This window comes from Narcine bancroftii, chromosome 8 (assembly GCF_036971445.1).
Source record: "Narcine bancroftii isolate sNarBan1 chromosome 8, sNarBan1.hap1, whole genome shotgun sequence".
Taxonomy (NCBI): domain Eukaryota; kingdom Metazoa; phylum Chordata; class Chondrichthyes; order Torpediniformes; family Narcinidae; genus Narcine; species Narcine bancroftii.
Genome location: NC_091476.1, coordinates 59029077 through 59047712, shown reverse-complemented (window position 1 = coordinate 59047712; position 18636 = coordinate 59029077). Strand labels below are relative to the sequence as shown.

The 18636-nt window shown below is 56.9% G+C and overlaps 1 protein-coding gene across 1 annotated transcript; it reads right to left on the bottom strand.

The window, feature by feature from the left end:
* Positions 1 to 6087: 6087 nt before the first annotated feature.
* LOC138742019 (proline-rich protein 36-like) lies at positions 6088 to 12185 on the bottom strand. Its single transcript, XM_069896212.1, has 10 exons — positions 11839 to 12185; positions 11502 to 11700; positions 10223 to 11438; positions 9680 to 10124; positions 9313 to 9595; positions 8740 to 9188; positions 8188 to 8692; positions 7338 to 8086; positions 6497 to 7282; positions 6088 to 6298 (listed from the first exon to the last, which is right to left on the bottom strand). Exons 1-10 carry the CDS (start codon positions 12183 to 12185, stop codon positions 6088 to 6090), a joined length of 5190 nt encoding a protein of 1729 aa, XP_069752313.1.
* Between the last annotated feature and the right edge of the window lie 6451 nt (positions 12186 to 18636).

Below are 18636 nucleotides of genomic sequence, written 5' to 3'. Positions count from 1 at the left end.
GGCAGGTTACCACACTCTTCTTGGGCACAAGTACAATTAAGGCCTGTGCAGTGAACTGGAATTCACCATCTATGTGTTGTGCTGATGGCTGTTTCCTCCCTTCGCTCCACCTTCACCTACCCCAATATAAACATTGGTTTTCCCGCCTTACCTCAGATTCACCTGAGGACTATTGTATTTACCAGTCATTGATTGTGAGCTATTAAAAGGCTGTTTGTACTCCTCACGAATCTCTGAGTGCAATCAGTCATGTTACAGCCTGTTTGAAACAGGTGGGTACTGTGCCCTACCAGAGAGAGGTTTTGTATTGCAACATGATCTTATTCAATACCCCACCCAATAATTCCACGGAAAATACTTTGTACCTGACAAAGTGACACTGTAATCGTATCTCTCTTTGATTTATCATGCCCAACCTTGTTTACTTTTCCTTCCTTTGAATTCCTGTTGGTTCCGAGTCTAGATTATTAACTTGCCTCAAAATTCTCAATAATTGACACAATATTGAAACCTCAGCCATTGATTCCAGAATTATCCTTGTGATCCATACATTCACAAACAAGACCAGAGACTATCAGCCTATAATACATAGGAATTGACTGAGGCTCTTCATACCATTGAGTCTACTCCACCATTCCAATTATGATTGCTGTATATTTGTCTCAACCCCATTCACCTGACTTCTCCCCATAACCTTTGACATCCTTACTAATCAAGAACCTAACAACCTCCACTTTAAATCTACCCATTGACTTGGCCTCCACTGCTATCTGTGGCAATAAATTCCACAGATTCACCCTCCACTGGCTGAAGAATTTCTCCTCATCTCGGGCAGAGAGCATAAGGAAGGAAAGGAAACAGAATTGTCATGGAACATATGAAAATTAAGGAGGAGTAGATAAATCCCCTGGGCCGGAAATGATATTCCCTTAGATCTTGAGGAACACCTGTGTAGAAATTGCAAGGGCCCTGGCAGATATAGTCAAAATATCTTTAGCCACACAGATGAGGTGCCAGAGGATTGAGGGTAACTCATGTTGTCCCATTGTTCTAAAAAAAAAGCTCCAAAAATAAACTGGGTAAATATAGGCTGGTGAGACTGACATCAGTCATAGGTAAATTATTGGAAGGAGCTCTGAGAGAGAAGATTGATAGATGTTTGGACAGCCATGAGCTGATTAAGGATGATCAGCATGGCTTTGTGCATGGTAGGTTGTGTTTAACGAATCTTGTAGAGTTTTTTGAGGAAGTTACCAAGAAGGTAGATAAAGGAAAGGTTGTGAATGTTATCCACATAGAGTTTAGTAAAGCACTTTACAAGGTCCCACATGGAGGTTAGTTCAGAAGGTTAAGACACTAGGTATCCATAGAGAAGTTGTAAATTGGATTCGTAATTGATTGTGTGGGAGAAAACAGAGAGTGATAGTTGATGGTTGCTTCTCAGATTGGAGACTACTGGTGTGCCACAGGGATCTGAGTTGGACCATTGTTGTTTGTTGTCTATATCAATGATCTGGATGATAATGTGGTAAATTGGATCAGCAAGTTTGCTAATGACACAAAGATAGATGATGTTGTGGACAGTGAAGAAGATTTTCAAAGCTTGCAGTGGGATCTGGACCAACTGGGGGGAAGGGTCAGAAAATGGCAGATGGAATTTAATGCAGACAAGTGTGAGATTATGCATTTTGGAAGGTCAAACCAAGGTTGGACATACGCAGTAAATGGTCAGGCACTGAGGAGTGCGGAGGAGCAGAGAGATTTGGAAATACAGATTCATTGTTCCCTGAAGATGGCGTCACAAGAGGACTGGGTTTAAAAGGAAGCTTTTGGCATCTTATCCTTTATAAATCAACATATTGAATACATTCATTCATTGGAGCGACTTCATCTCCAACATTGAAGTACTCGAGATGGCAGAGGCGTATTTAATACATTCATTCATTGGAGCGACTTCATCTCCAACATTGAAGTACTCAAGATGGCAGAGGCCGACAGCATCAAATCCACGCTGCTGAAGATCCAACTGCGCTGGGTAGGTCACGTCTCCAGAATGGAGGACCATCGCCTTCCCAAGATCGTGTTATATGGCGAGCTCTCCACTGGCCACCGTGACAGAGGTGCACCAAAGAAGAGGTACAAGGACTGCCTAAAGAAATCTTTTGGTGCCTGCCACATTGACCACCGCCAGTGGGCTGATATCGCCTCAAACCGTGCATCTTGGTGCCTCACAGTTCGGCGGGCAGCAACCTCCTTTCAAGAAGACCGCAGAGCCCACCTCACTGACAAAAGACAAAGGAGGAAAAACCCAACACCCAACCCCAACCAACCAATTTTCCCTTACAACTGCTGCAACCGTGTCTGCCTGTCCCGCATCGGACTTGTCAGCCACAAACGAGCCTGCAGCTGACGTGGACATTACCCCTCCATAGATCTTCGTCCGCGAAGCCAAGCCAAAGATTGAGTACAGGAGTTGGGATGTTATGTTGAAGCTGTTTAAGACATTGGTGAGGCCAAATTTGGAATATTGTGTGCAGTTCTGGTCACCTAATTTCAAGAAGGATATCAGTAAGATTTAAAGAGTACAGAGAAAATTTACTAGGATGTTATCGATGTGACAGGTTATGTTTTATTTTGTATTGTATATAGATATGTTTTAAAGGAGATAAATTGTGGCATGTTTTTAGTGTAGGCCACATACAAACATTTCAAAAAAGATCTTATTTAAAATACTGGAGCTCTACTCAAGCCAGACAGGCCGGCTCCGAGGCCTTTGCAAAAACTCTGAAGTGTGTCCAAGGGACTTACTAATGAATTGTTGTTTTGAAAAGCAACAGATGAAAGAACTTGGAGGATTAGGTCTGGAGCCACAGACTGTCTGAGTGCTTTTCCAATCAGAGAGAGAAAAACAGGCTTTTCTCTGAGAGAGAGAGAATTCAGTTCTACAGTTTTACAGTTCAGCCGCAACAGCTGGAACTGGAACAGGACAAGCTGGCAAGCTTGTAGAGAAACCTCATTTTAAAGACAGGTTGTGAGTGCTTAGTTCAGCCTGGTCAAAGCCCTTGTGGTTCATACAAGAGGAGAGGACTGGCTGCCCTATGTTACAACCCTGAAAGAAAACCCTGATGGGGCAAATTTCTTCACCAAGACACTGACATGGCTGATTAGAAGAAATTAGTGAGTGTCCAGTGACCAACAAATCTCTCTGAAAACTGACAAGGACCATTTACCTTACAAGCACCAAAGCCTGGTGAACTTTATATATGTTAAATTCTGTGCACAATATAAGAATTGCCTGCAACCAGTGAACTTGGAGGAATGAGAAGTAAGATTGGACTATGAACCAAAGACTTTTCTAAACTTAGATACATGTGCACTTAGAATTAGAAGGGGGTTAAGTTAATAGTAATAAGTTCGAGTTTGCTCCTGTTTTCATGTTTAAATATAATTAAAAGCAACTTTTATTTAAGTAACCATTTGTTTTGGTGAATTTCTGTTGCTGTTGGGTTTTGGGGTCCTCTGGGCTCATCACAGTGGGTCTTCAGGAGTTGAGTTACAGGTTACATTCTTAAGTTACATTCTTCTTGGAGCAAAGAAGAATGAGGGGAGATTTGATGGAGGTTTAAAAGATTACGAGAGGTATAGACAGAATAAATGTGAGTTGGCTTTTTCCACAGATTGGGGAAGATAAATAGGAGAGGTCATAGTTTTAAACTGAAAGGGGAACGGTTTAGGAGAAAAATTAGGGGGAAGTTCTTCACTCAGAGAGTGGTGAGAGTATGGAACAAGCTGCCATCTGATGTGGTGAATGTGGGCTTGATCTTGAGTTTTAAGAATAGATTGGATAGATACATGGATGGGAGAGGTCTGGAGGGTTATGGAGTGGGAGCAGGTCAGTAGGACTAGTGAAATAATGGTTGGCACAGATTAGAAGGGCAAATGGCCTGTTTTCTGTGCTGTACCATTCTATGGTTCTATGGTTTGGTTCTAAAGGGTTGTCTTTTAATTCTGAGGCTGTGCCTGTAATATATGGTAATGTTATGGCCTTTACTGGGATTCATGTAAAGGGGTAAAATGACTGGCATTGATGTGAAGGGCTGAAGGAACTTTACAACTCCACCCAGGGAAGCCTATGCAGTCATAGGGAGAACGTTCAAACTCCACACTGACAGCGACAGACGTTGGGATTGAACCCAGATCTTGGATTTGGTGAAGCAGCAGTTCTACCTGCTTCACCACTGCACCGCCCAACGACCTTCATCAGTGAAGCGATGGCATCAGGACTGAAAATGATAATACTTTTGAGGTCCAATATCTGTGAGGACAGTGGGCTGGAGAAACTCAGCAGGTCATGCAGCAACCATAGGATGGAAAGGGTGACCAATGGTTGGGCCTGGGCCCTTTGTCAAGTGATGAGCGTAAAGCAGGCAGGTGCCTGAACTCCCTGTTTGGTGGAACCAGTCTCTTGGGCTTGTGTTCTCTTCCACATTATTCTGGAATTGAATCCACTCAATGGTATGAATCCACCTCCCGTACAGAGTAACTTGAGGGCAAGAGAGCCAAAGAAAATTGACGGTACTGGTGGAGATGCTCTAACGGCAGCACCACCGCTGGTACAGACCCAGGAGACACACTGCTGCTCGACAGGGTCCTACCACCCGGTCCAATTGGCGACAGCTCTGTGCAGGCTTTGAAAGAGTAGACGGTGCTTTTTAAAAATCTGTGGCCAAGATACCGGTGCCTGTGCTCAGCGGCGTCCCATGAAGGGGTGCAGACTCTTTGCCTCTTCATAGTCGGCCTCCACATGGAGGCCAGTTTAAAAGCCCAATGATAAGGTATTTCTTACCTTTTCATGCAGGCCCAGAAGAGCCTGCTCCAATGTCCCCTTTCAGCCTGGAGGCGGCTGGGGCGTTGATGCAGTTTTCAGGAGGCACGGATACTGGTGCCATGGCGCATACATACGCACCAAGCAATGGCCAACTTCATTTCCCATCATCCCCCACGCAGCTGGAACTGCTCTGCATTTCCTTTGCTTTGCTGTGAATTGAACCACTGGCACTGCAGGCCGTTGGCGACTTGTGGCCAAAGGATTCACACTGACTAAGGGCTGCTGGCTCATGGGGACCAGGTATCGAAACCAGTATTCAAGAAGCTGCTGAGGGTAAGAAGAGCTCTTGAAAGCCCTCTGAAGCTGAAGGCTACCTGATCATATTGGGGGCTTGGATCTGGAGCTCGAGTTGCCGATGGTTTAAACTGGAGTCCGTGAAGCCAGGCTGTGCCTGGGGACAAATCCATGCACTCTGCTTCTTTCTCCTACAGGCAATACAGGCCTACAGGCCAGACAATGCTCATGTTTGCCTTACAGCAGGCAAAAGTTTAAGTGTTTTATGTAAGTTACATTTTCAATGTATTAGAGACCACACTTTGGTTATTCTAAGAAATCCTAATTTCAAAATATGCTGTGCTATTCTGAATTCTTTAATCCAATGAATCCAACTCTATGGCGGCTGCTTCATGTAGTTTTAATTTGCTGATAAAACAGATTAACATTTTGCATAGCTTCAGATTAAGATTTTCATAACAATGAATAACAAAGTATTTACTTTATGAAAGAGATATAAAATGTATATAAAGAAGCTCAAATGTTAAAGAGATGCAATAAAGTATTATGAGAAACATAGAAATATTTCCCATGTTCACACTTCCTTCACATTCTGAAGAATAATGAGCAAGTGGTTAGACTGGGAAGATATTACATCATAATCACTATGGTAACACTACAAACAATAGTCTCTTAAAGGGACAGGGACAACATTAAAACACACAGCTTTTTAACCTTTACATGTATTATTATGTGACAATAAAAGTAACCTTTTCCTTTAAACACAAAATATAATTTTGTGGTTAATCTCTCAACAATCAAAATAGCAGGCCCATTAATCACATAGTCTCTTACTGATGGAAAACAAATAAGATATCCTTTTGCAGTTGTGCTGAGCTTTTGCATTTCCTGCTGCACCCTCTTCTCTGAGAGTTGGCTGGGGGTCAGGCTGATTACATTGGCTTTGGTTTTTCTTTGCCAAGATCTCATGGTCTCAAGTCATTGACACAGCTGATGAGGAAAGAATTCTTATCGCAGGCAAACAAAATTCGGATATGATAGATCCCCTGAAAGGATTCGTCACTTCTGGCACACTTTTCAGTAAAAACTAGGATCAGACTGAGTAACGTGCACACAATTCCACATAGAGTCACAGAATTATCCAGCATCCTTTGGCTGAACGCGTCCATGAGCAGCCTGCATTTATGAAGGAAAAATGGTAGTTTGGATTATTACTGAAATGGTGAAAGATTGCAGCAGACAGTTGTTCACAGGGACTTGGGGTGTTGGTGCACCGAATGGAAATGGTTGATTTGCAGATGGAACAGGTAATTAGAGAGCAAATAAGATGCTGGTCTTAATGGCAAGAACTGAATTTAAGAGAAGAGTGAGTACTTGTGAAGCAAGCCTGGTGAGGTTGCGAATGGAGAACTGGTGAGGCCAGGCATGGAGAATGGTGAGGCTGGGTCTGGAGTACTGGTGAGGCTGGGTCTGGAGTACTGGGGAGGCAGGACCTGAAGTGCTGGGGAGGCTGGGCCTGGAGTGCTGGGATGAGTGGGCCTGCAGTGCTGGGGAGGCCGGGCCTGCAGCGCTGGGGAGGCCGGGCCTGGAGCACCGGGGAGGCCGGGCAAGGAGCACCGGGGAGGCCGGGCCAGAAGCACCGGGGCGGCCGGGCCAGGAGCACCGGGGAGGCCGGGCCAGGAGCACCGGGGAGGCCGGGCCAGGAGCACCGGGGAGGCCGGGCCAGGAGCACTGGGGAGGCCGGGCCAGGAGCACCAGCGAGGCCGGGCCAGGAGCAGCTGGGAGGGCAGGCCAGAAGCACTGGCGAGGCCGGGCCAGGAGTACTGGTGAGGCTGGTGCTGGATTTCTGATGAGGCTGGTCCTGGAGTACTGGTGAGGCTGGGCCTGGAGTACTGGTTAGTCTGGGCCTGGAGTACTGGTGAGGCTGGGCCTGGAGTACTGGTGATGCTGTTACTGGTGTACTGGTTAGGCTGGACCTGGAGTACTGGTGAGGCTGGGCCTGGAGTACTGGTGAGGCTGGGCCTGGAGTACTGGTGAGGCTGGTGCTGGATTTCTGATGAGGCTGGGCATGGAATACTGGTGAGGCTGGGCCTGGAGTACTGGTTAGTCTGGGTCTGGAGTATTGGTGAGGCTGGGCCTGGAGTACTGGTGAGGCTGGTGCTGGATTTCAGATGAGGCTGGGCCTGGAGTACTGATGAGGCTGGGCCTGGAGTACTGGTGAGGCAGGGCCTGGCGAACTGGTGAGCCTGGTCTTGGAGGACTGGTTAGGCTGGGCCTGTAGTACTGGTGAGGCTGGGCCTGGAGTACTGGTGATGCTGTTACTGGTGTACTGATTAGGCTGGACCTGGAGTACTGGTGAGGCTGGGCCTGCAGTACTGGTGAGGCTGCTGCTGGAGTTCTGGTGAGGCTGGGCCTGGAGTACTGATGAGGCTGGGCCTGGAGTACTGGTGAGGCTAGTCCAGGAGTACTGGTGAGTCTGGGCCTGGAATACTGGTGAGGCTGGGCCTGGAGTACTGGGGTGGCTGGGCCTGGAGTACTGGTGAGGATGGGCCTGGAGTACTGGTGAGGCTGGTGCTGGAGTTCTGGTGAGGCTTGGCCTGGAGTACTGGTGAGGCTGGGCCTGGAGTACTGGTGAGGCTTGGCCTGGAGTACTGTTGAGGCTGCTCCAGGAGTACTGGTGAGGCTGGGCCTGGAGTACTGGTGAAGATGGGCCTGGAGTACTAGGGTGGCGGGCCTGGAGTACTGGTGAGGCTGGGCCTGGAGTACTGGGGAGCCTGGGCCTCGAGTACTGGGGAGGCTGGGCCTGGAGTACAGGTGAGGAAGGTCCTGGAGTACTGGTGAGGCAGGGCATGGAGTACTGGTGAGGCTGGGCCTGGAGTACTGGTTAGTCTGGGCCAGGAGTACTGGTGAGGCTGGGCCTGGAGTACTGGTGAGGCTAGTCCAGGAGTACTGGTGAGTCTGGGCCTGGAGTACTGGTGAGGCTGGGCCTGGAGTACTGGGGTGGCTGGGCCTGGAGTACTGGTGAGTCTGGGCCTGGAGTACTGATGAGGCTGGGCCTGGAGTACTGGGGTGGCTGGGCCTGGAGTACTGGTCAGGCTGGGCCTGGAGTACTGGTGAGGCTGGTGCTGGAGTTCTGGTGAGGCTTGGCCTGGAGTACTGGTGAGGCTGGGCCTGGAGTACTGGTGAGGCTGGGCCTGGAGTAGTGTTGAGGCTGCTCCAGGAGTACTGGTGAGGCTGGGCCTGGAGTACTGGTGAAGATGGGCCTGGAGTACTAGGGTGGCGGGCCTGGAGTACTGGTGAGGCTGGGCCTGGAGTACTGGTGAGGCTGGTCCTGGAGTACTGGTGATGCTATTACTGGTGTACTGGTTAGGCTGGACCTGGAGTACTGGTGAAGCTGGGCCTGGAGTACTGGTGAGGATGCTGCTGGAGTTCAGGGTGAGGCTGGGCCTGGAGTACTGGTGAGGCTGGTCCAGGAGTACTGGTGAGTCTGGGCCTGGAGTACTGGTGAGGCTGGGCCTTGAGTACTGGGGTGGCTGGGCCTGGAGTACGAATGAGGCTGGGCCTGGAGTACTGGGGAGGATGGGCCTGGAGCACTGGGGAGGCTGGGTCTAGAGTACTGGTGAGGCTGGGCCTGGAGTACTGGTGAGGCTGGTCCTGGAGTACTGGTGAGGCTGGTCCTGGAGTACTGGTGAGGCTGGGCCTTGAGTACTGGTGAGGATGGCCCGGGACAACTGGTGAGGTTGGGCCTGGAGTGCTGGGGAGGCTTCACATGGAGTGCGAGTGAAATAGGCCTGGAGTACTGGTTAGGCTGGGCCTGGAGTACTGGGGAGGCTGTGCCTGCAGTACTGGTGAGGCTGGGCCTGCAGTACTGGTGAGGCTGGGCCAGGGGTACTGTTGAGGCTGGCCTGGAGTATTGGTGAGGCTGGTCCTGGAGTACTGGTGAGGCTGGGCCTGGAGTACTTGTGAGGCTGGCCCTAGAGAATTGGTGAGGCTGGCCCTGGACTACTGGTGAGACTGGGCCTGGAGTACTGGCAAGGCTGGGCCTGGAGTACTGGTGAGGCTGGGCCTGGAGTAATGGTGAGGCTGGGCCTGGAGTACTGGTGAGGATGGGCCTGGTGGACAAGGGAGGCTGAGCCTGGAGTACTGGGGAGGCTGGGCCTAGAGTACTGGTGAGGCTGGGCCAGGAGTACTGGTGAGGCTAGGTATGGACTACTGGGGAGGCTGGGCCTGGAGTACTGGGAAGGCTTGGCCAGAGTACTGGTGAAGCTGGGCCAGGAGTACTGGCGAGGCCGGGCTAGGAGCACAGGCGAGGCCGGGCCAGGAGCACCGGGGAGGCCGGGCCAGGAGTACCGGGGAGGCCGGTCCAGGAACACTGGCGTTGCCGGGCCAGGAGCACCGGGGAGAACCGGCCAGGAGCACCGGAGAGGCCGGGCCAGGAGCTTCGGGTAGGACGTGCCAGGAGCACCGGCGAGGCTGGGCCAGGAGCAACGGCAAGGCCGCGCTAGGAGGACCGGTGAGGCCGGGCCATTAGTTCATGTGAGGCCGGGCCTGGAGTACTGGTGAGGCTGGGCCTGGAGTACAGGGGAGGCAGGGCCTGGAGTACTGGTGAGGCTGGGCCTGGAGTACTGGTGTGGCTGTGCCAGGAGTACTGGGGAAGCTGGACCTGGAGTACTGGGAAGGCTGGGTCTTGAGTACTTGGTAGGCGGGACCTGGAATGCTGGGTAGGCTGGGCCTGGAGTGCTGGGGAGGCTGGGCCTGGAATACTGGGGAGGCTGGGACTGGAGTGCTGGGGAGGCTGGGCCTGGAATACTGGGGAGGCTGGGACTGGAGTACTGGTGAGGCTGGTCCTGGAGTACTGGTGATGCTGGGCCTGAAATACTGGTGAGGATGGGCCTGGAGTACTGGTGAGGCTGGGCCTGGATTACTGGTGAGGCTGGGCCTGGAGTACTTGTGAGGCTGGCCCTAGAGAACTGGTGAGGCTGGCCCTGGAGTACTGGTAAGGCTAGGTGTGGAGTACAGGGGTGGCGGGGCCTGGAGTACTGGTGAGGCTGGGCCTAGAGTACTGGTGAGGCTGTGCCAGGAGTACTGGTGAAGCTGAACCTGGAGTACTAGGAAGGCTGGGCCTTGAGTACTGGGTACGCGGGACCTGGAGTGCTGGGGAGGCTGGGACTGGAGTGCAGGGGAGGCTAGGCCTGGAGTGCTGGGGAGGCTGGGCCTGGAGTGCTGGGGAGGCTTCACATGGAGTGCTAGTGAAATAGTACTGGAGTACTGGTGAGGCTGGACCTAATGTACTGGTGAGGCTGGGCCTGGAGTACTGGTGAGGCTGGCGCTGGATTTCTGGTGAGGCGGGGCCTGGAGTACTGGTGAGGCTGGGCCTGGAGTACTGGTGAGGCTGGGCCTGGAGTACTGGTGAGGCTGGGCCAGGAGTACTGGTGAGGCTGGACCTAATGTACTGGTGAGGCTGGGCCTGGAGTACTGGTGAGGCTGGCGCTGGATTTCTGGTGAGGCGGGGCCTGGAGTACTGGTGAGGCTGGGCCTGGAGTACTGGTGAGGCTGGGCCTGGAGTACTGGTGAGGCTGGGCCAGGAGTACTGGTGAGGCTGGCCTGGAGTACAGGTGAGGCTGGGCCTGGAGTACTGGTGATGCTGCGCCTGGAATACTGTGGAGGATGGGCCTGGAGTACTGGTGAGGCTGGGCCTGGAGTACTGGTGAGACTGGGCCTGGAGTACTGGTGAGGCTGGGCCTGGAGTACTGGTGAGGCTGGACATGGAGTACTGGTGAGGCTGGGCCTGGACTACTGGTGAGGCTGGCGCTGGAGTTCTGGTGAGGCTGGGCCTGGAGTACTGGTGAGGCTGGTCCTGGAGTACTGGGGAGGCTGGGCCTGTAGTACTGGTGAGGCTGGGTCTGGAATACTGTGGAGGCTGGGCCTGGAGTACTGGGTAGGCTGGTCCTGAAGTGCTGGGGAGGCTTGGCCAGGAGTACCGGGGAGGCCGGGCCAGGAGAACTGGGGAGTCCGGGCCAGGAGGACCGGGGAGGCCGGGCCAGGTGCACCGGGGAGGCCGGGCCAGGAGCAGTGGCGAGGCCGGGCTAGTACAACCGGGGAGGCATGGCCAGGAACACCGGGGAGGCCGGGACAGGAGCACCGGGGAGGCCGGGCCAGGAGCACCGGTGAGGCCGGTCCTGGAGCACCGGGGAGGACGGTCCAGGAACACCGGCGAGGCTGGACCAGGACCACCGGGGAGGACGGGCCAGGACCACCGGGGAGGCCGCACCAGTTGCACCGCCGAGGACGGGCCAGGAGCACCGGCGAGGCCCCGCTAGAAGTACTGGTGGGACTGGGCTTGGTGTACTACTGATGCAGAGCCTGAACTACTGCTGACGCCGCGCTTGAAGTTGTAATGAATCTCTGCCTGGTGTATTTGTGATGTTTGTTCCGGAGTATTAGTAATGCTTGGCCTGGAGTACTGGACAAGCTGGAGATATAGTACTAGAGGGGCCAGGCCTGGAGCACTGCTGAGGCTGGTGCTGGTGTTCTGGTGAGGCTGGGACTGGAGATCAGGTGAGCGTGAGCCTGGATGACTAGAGGGGCAAGGCTTGGAGGTCTGCTGAGGCTGATACTGGAGTACTAATGAGACTGGGTCTAGAAAACTGGTGTGGCTGGTCCTGGAGAATTAGTGTAGCTGGCCTGAAGTACGAGGGGAGCTGGGACCATAGTACTGGTGAACCCTGGCCTGAAGTACGAGTGGACCTTGGCCTTGAGTACTGGTGAGGCTTGGCCCGGAGTACTGGTGAGGCTGGGCCAGGAGTACTGGTGAGGCTGGGACAGGAGTACTGGTGATGCTAGGTCGGTAGTACTGGGGAGGCTGGGCCTGGAGTACTGGTGAGGATGGGCCTGGTGGACAAGGGAGGCTGAGCCTGGAGTACTGGAGAGGCTGGGCCAGGAGCACTGGTGAGGCTGGGCCAGGAGTACTGGCGATGCCGGGCCAGGAGCACCGGCGAGGCCGGGACAGGAGCACCGGGGGGGCCAGGACAGGAGCACCGAGGAGGCCGAGCCATGAGTTCATGTGAGGCCGGGCCTGGAGAACTGGTGAGGCTGGGCCTGGAGTACTGGTGAGGCTGGGCCTGGAGTACTGGTGAGGCTGGGCCAGGAGTACTGGTGAGGCTGGGCCTGGAGTACTGGTGAGGCTGGGCCTGGAAGACTTGGGAGGCTAGGCCTTGAGCGCTGGTGACGCTGGGCCTGGAGTACTGGGGAGGCTGGCGCTGGAGATCTGGTGAGGCGGGTCCTGGAGTACTGGTGAGGCTGGGCCTGGAGTACTGGTGAGGCTGGGCCTGGAGTACTTGTGAGGCTGGGCCAGGAGTACTGGTGAGGCTGGGCCTGGAGTACTGGTGACGCTGGGCCAGGAGTACCGGAGAGGCCGGGCCAGGAGCACCGGGGAGGCCGGGCCAGGTGCACCGGGGAGGCCAGGCCTGGAGGACCGGCGAGGCCGGGCCAGGAGCAGCGGGTAGGCCGGGCAGGAGCACTGGCGAGTCTGGGCCAGGAGCAACGGCAAAGCCGCGCTAGGATAACCGGCGAGGCCGGGCCATTAGCACCGGCGAGGCCGGGCCAGGAGCACCGGGTGGGCCGGGCCAGGAGCACCGGGGAGGCCGGTCCAGGAGCACCGGCGAGGCCGGGCCAGGAGCACTGGGGAGAACGGGCCAGGAGCATCGGGGAGGCCGGGACAGGAGAACCGGGGAGGCCAGGCCAGGAGCAACGGCGAGGCCGGGCCAGGAGCAGCGGGGAGTCCTGGCCAGGAATACCTGCGAGGCTGGGCCAGGAGCACCGGCGAGACCGCGCTAGGAGCACTGGGGAGGCCGGGCCATGAGTTCATGTGAGGCCGGGCCTTGTGAGGTTGTGCCTGGAGTACAGGGGAGGCTGGGTTTGGAGTACTGGTGAGGCTGGGCCTGGATTACTGGGTAGGTGGGACCTGGAGTGCTGGAGAGGCTGGGCCTGGAGTGCTGGGAAGGCTGGGCCTGGAGTCCTCGGGAGGCTGGCACAGGAGTGCTGGGGAGGCTGGGCCTGGAGTGCTGGGGAGGCTTCACATGGAGTGCGAGTGAAATAGGCCTGGAGTAATGGTGAGGCTGGGCCTGGTGTACTGGTGAGGCTGGGCCTGGAGTACTGGTGAGGCTGGGCCTGGAGTACTGGTGAAGCTGGACCTAGAATACTGGGGAGGCTGGGCCTGGAGCGCTGGTGACGCTGGTCCTGGACTACTGGGGAGGCTGGGCCTGGAGTACTGGTGAGGCTGGGCCAGGAGTACTGGTGAGTTTGGGCCTGGAGTACTGGTGAGGCTGCACCTGGAATACTGGGGAGCCTGGGCCTGGAGTACTGGTGAGACTGGGCCTGAAGTACTGGTGAGTCTGGGCCTGGAGTACTGTTGAGGCTGGGCCTGGAGTATTGGTGAGGCTTTACCTGGAGTACTGGTGAGGCTGGACCTGGAGTACTGGTGAGGCTGGGCCTGGAGTACTGGTGAGGCTTGACCTGGAGTACTGCTGAGGCTGGACCTGGAGTACTTGTGAAGCTGGCCCTAGAGAATTCGTGAGGCTGGCCCTGGAGTACTGGTGAGGCTGGGCCTGGATTACTGGCAAGGCTGGGCCTGGAGTACTGGTGAGGCTGGGCCTGGAGTACTGGTGAGGCTCGCCCTGGAGTACTGGTATAGATGGGCCTGGTGGACAAGGGAGGCTGAGCCTGGAGTACTGGGGAGGCTGGGCCTGGAGTACTGGTGAGGCTGGACCAGGAGTACTGGTGAGGCTAGGTCTGGAGTACTGGTGAGGCTGGGCCTGGAGTACTGGTGAGGCTGGGCCTGGAGTACTGGTGAAGATGGGCCTGGTGGACAAGGGAGGCTGAGCCTGGAGTACTGGGGAGGCTGGGCCTGGAGTACTTGTGTAGCTGGCCCTAGAGAACTGGTGAGGCAGGCCCAGGAGTACTAGTGAGGCTGGGCCTGTATTACTGGCAAGGCTGGGCCTGGAGTACTGGTGAGGCTGGGCCTGGAGTACTGGTGAGGCTGGGCCTGGAATACTGGTGAAGATGGGCCTGGTGGACAAGGTAGGCTGAGCCCTGAGTACTGGGGAGGCTGGGCCTGGAGCACTGGTGAGGCTCGACCAGGAGTACTGGTGAGGCTAGGTCTGGACTACTGGGGCGGCTGGGCCTGGAGTACTGGGAAGGCTGGGTCTGGAGTGCTGGGGTGGCCGGGCCTGGAGTACTAGGGAGGCTGGACCTGTAGTGCTGGGGAGGCTAGGCCTGGAGTGCTGGGATGAGTGGGCTGCAGTGCTGGGGAGGCCGGGCCTGCAGCGCTGGGGAGGTCGTGCCAGGAGCACCGGGAAGGCCGCACCAGGAGCACCGCCGTGGCATGGCCAGGAGCACAGGCGAGGCTGGGCCAGGAGCACCGGCGAGGCCTGTCCAGGAGCACCGGGGAGGCCGGGCCAGGAGCACCGGGGAGGCCGGTTCAGGAGCACCGGCGAGGCCGCGCTATCTGCACCGGGGAGGCCGGGCCATTAGTTCATGTGAGGCCGGGCCTGGAGTACTGGTGAGGCTGGGTCTGGAGTACAGGGGAGGCTGGGCCTGGAGTAAGGGTGAGGCTGGGCCTGGAGTACTTGTGACGCAGTGCCAGGAGTACTGGGAAAGCTGGAACTGGAGTACTGGGAAGGCTGGGCCTGGAATTCTGGGGTGGCTGGGACTGGAGTGCTGGGGAGGCTTGGCCTCGAGTGCTGGGGAGGCTTCACATGGAGTGCGAGTGAAATAGTCCTGGAGTACTGTTGACGCTGGGCCTGGAGTACAGGGGTGGCGGGGTCTGGAGTACTGGTGAGGCTGGGCCTGGAGTACTGGTGAGGATGTGCCAGGAGTACTGGTGAAGCTGGACCTGGAGTACTAGGAAGGCTGGGACTCGAGTACTGGGTACGCGGGACCTGGAGTGCTGGGGCGGCTGGGTTTGGAGTGCTGGGGAGGCTGGTCCTGGAATCCTGGGGAGGCTGGGACTGGAGTGCAGGGGAGGCTGGGCCTGGAGTGCTGGGGAGGCTGGGCCTGGAGTGCTGGGGAGGCTTCACATGGTGCGAGTGAAATAGTCCTGGAGTACTGGTGAGGCTGGACCTAATGTACTGGTGAGGCTGGGCCTGGAGTACTGGTGAGGCTTGCGCTGGAGTTCTGGTGAGGCGGGGCCTGGAGTACTGGTAAGGCTGTGCCTGGAGTGCTGGTGAGGCTGGGCCTGGAGTACTGGTGAGGCTGGACCAGGAGTACGGGTGAGGCTGGGCCTGGAGTACGGGTGAGGCTGGGCCTGGAATACTGTGGAGGCTGGGCCTGGAGTACTGGTGAGGCTGGGCCAGGAGTGTTGGTGAGTCTGGGCCTGGAGTACTGGTGAGGCTGCGCCTGGAATACTGGGGAGGCTGGGCCTGGAGTACTGGTGAGGCTGGGCCTGGAGTACTGGTGAGGCTGGGCCTGAAGTACTGGTATATATGGGCCTGGTGGACAAGGGAGGCTGAGCCTGGAGTACTGGGGAGGCTGGGCCTGGAGTACTGGTGAGGCTGGACCAGGAGTACTGGTGAGGCTAGGTCTGGAGTACTGGTGAGGCTGGGCCTGGAGTACTGGTGAGGCTGGGCCTGGAGTACTGTTGAAGATGGGCCTGGTGGACAAGGGAGGCTGAGCCTGGAGTACTGGGGAGGCTGGGCCTGGAGTACTTGTGAAGCTGGCCCTAGAGAACTGGTGAGGCTGGCCCAGCAGTACTGGTGAGGCTGGGCCTGGATTACTGGCAAGGCTGGGCCTGGAGTACTGGTGAGGCTGGGCCTGGAGTACTGGTGAGGCTGGGCCTGGAGTACTGGTGAAGATTGGCCTGGTGTACAAGGTAGGCTGAGCCTGGAGTACTGGGGAGGCTGGGCCTGGAGTACTGGGGAGGCTGGGCCTGGAGTACTGGTGAGGCTGGGCCTGGAGTACTGGTGAGGATGGGCCTGGTGGACAAGGGAGGCTGAGCCTGGAGTACTGGAGAGGCTGGGCCAGGAGCACCGGCGAGGCCGGGACAGGAGCACCAGGGGGGCCAGGCCAGGAGCACCGGCGAGGGTGGGCCAGGAGCAGCGGGGAGTCCGGGCCAGGAATACCGGCGAGGCTGGGCCAGGAGCACCGGCGAGGCCGTGCTAGGAGCACCGAGGAGGCCGGGCCATGAGTTCATGTGAGGCCGGGCCTGGAGAACTGGTGAGGCTGGGCCTGGAGTACTGGTGAGGCTGGGCCTGGAGTACTGGTGAGGCTGGGCCAGGAGTACTGGTGAGGCTGGGCCTGGAGTACTGGTGAGGCTGGGCCTGGAAGACTGGGGAGTATAGGCCTTGAGCGCTGGTGACGCTGGGCCTGGAGTACTGGTGAGGCTGGGCCTGGAGTACTGGTGAGGCTGGGCCTGGAGTACTTGTGAGGCTGGGCCAGGAGTACTGGTGAGGCTGGGCCTGGAGTACTGGTGATGCTGGGCAAGGAGTACCGAAGAGGCCGGGCCAGGAGCACCGGGGAGGCCGGGCCAGGTGCACCGGGGAGGCCAGGCCTGGAGGACCGGCGAGGCCGGGTCAGGAGCAGCGGGGAGGCCGGGCAAGGAGTACTGGTGAGGCTGGGCCAGGAGTACTGGTGAGGCTGGGCCTGGAGTACTGGTGAGGCTGGGCCTGGAAGACTGGGGAGTATAGGCCTTGAGCGCTGGTGACGCTGGGCCTGGAGTACTGGTGAGGCTGGGCCTGGTGTACTGGTGAGGCTGAGCCTGGAGTACTGGTGAAGCTGGGCCTGGAATACTGGGGAGGCTGGGCCTGGAGCGCTGGTGACGCTGGTCCTGGAGTACTGGGGAGGCTGGGCCTGGAGTACTGGTGAGGCTGGGCCAGGAGTACTGGTGAGTCTGGGCCTGGAGTACTGGTGAGGCTGCACCTGGAAAACTGGGGAGCCTGGGCCTGGAGTACTGGTGAGGCTGGGCCTGAAGTACTGGTGAGTCTGGGCCTGGAGTACTGGTGAGGCTGGGCCTGGAGTATTGGTGAGGCTTGACCTGGAGTACTGGTGAGGCTGGACCTGGAGTACTGGTGAGGCTGGGCCTGGATTACTGGTGAGGCTTGACCTGGAGTACTGGTGAGGCTGGACCTGGAGTACTTGTGAAGCTGGCCCTAGAGAATTCGTGAGGCTGGCCCTGGAGTACTGGTGAGGCTGGGCCTGGATTACTGGCAAGGCTGGGCCTGGAGTACTGGTGAGGCTGGGCCTGGAGTACTGGTGAGGCTCGACCTGGAGTACTGGTATAGATGGGCCTGGTGGACAAGGGAGGCTGAGCCTGGAGTACTGGGGAGGCTGGGCCTGGAGTACTGGTGAGGCTGGACCAGGAGTACTGGTGAGGCTAGGTCTGGAGTACTGTTGAGGCTGGGCCTGGAGTACTGGTGAGGCTGGGCCTGGAGTACTGGTGAATATGGGCCTGGTGGACAAGAGAGGCTGAGCCTGGAGTACTGGGGAGGCTGGGCCTGGAGTACTTGTGAAGCTGGCCCTAGAGAACTGGTGAGGCAGGCCCAGGAGTACTGGTGAGGCTGGGCCTCGATTACTGGCAAGGCTGGGCCTGGAGTACTGGTGAGGCTGGGCCTGGAGTTCTGGTGAGGCTGGGCCTGGAGTACTGGTGAAGATGGGCCTGGTGGACAAGGTAGGCTGAGCCTTGAGTACTGGCGAGGCTGGGCCTGAAGCACTGTTGAGGCTCGACCAGGAGTACTGGTGAGGCTAGGTCTGGACTACTGGGGCGGCTGGGCCTGGAGTACTGGGAAGGCTGGGTCTGGAGTGCTGGGATGAGTGGGCTGCAGTGCTGGTGAGTCCGGGCCTGCAGCGCTGGGGAGGTCGTGCCAGGAGCACCGCGGAGGCCGGGCCATGAGTTCATGTGAGGCCGGGCCTGGTGAGGTTGGGCCTGGAGTACAGGGGAGGCTGGGTTTGGAGTACTGGTGAGGCTGGGCCTGGATTACTGGGTAGGCGGGACCTGGAGTGCTGGGGAGGCTGGGCCTGGAGTGCTGGGAAGGCTGGGCCTGGAGTCCTGGGGAGGCTGGCACAGGAGTGCTGGGGAGGCTGGGCCTGGAGTGCTGGGGAGGCTTCACATGGAGAGCGAGTGAAATAGGCCTGGAGTAATGGTGAGGCTGGGCCTGGTGTACTGGTGAGGCTGGGCCTGGAGTACTGGTGAGGCTGGGCCTGGAGTACTGGTGAGGCTGGACCTGGAGTATTGGTGAGGCTTGACCTGGAGTACTGGTGAGGCTGGACCTGGAGTACTGGTGAGGCTGGGCCTGGAGTACTGGTGAGGCTGGGCCTGGAGTACTGGTGAGGCTTGTCCTGGAGTACTGCTGAGGCTGGACCTCGAGTACTTGTGAAGCTGGCCCTAGAGAATTCGTGAGGCTGGCCCTGGAGTACTGGTGAGGCTGGGCCTGGATTACTGGCAAGGCTGGGCCTGGAGTACTGGTGAGGCTGGGCCTGGAGTACTGGTGAGGCTCGCCCTGGAGTACTGGTATAGATGGGCC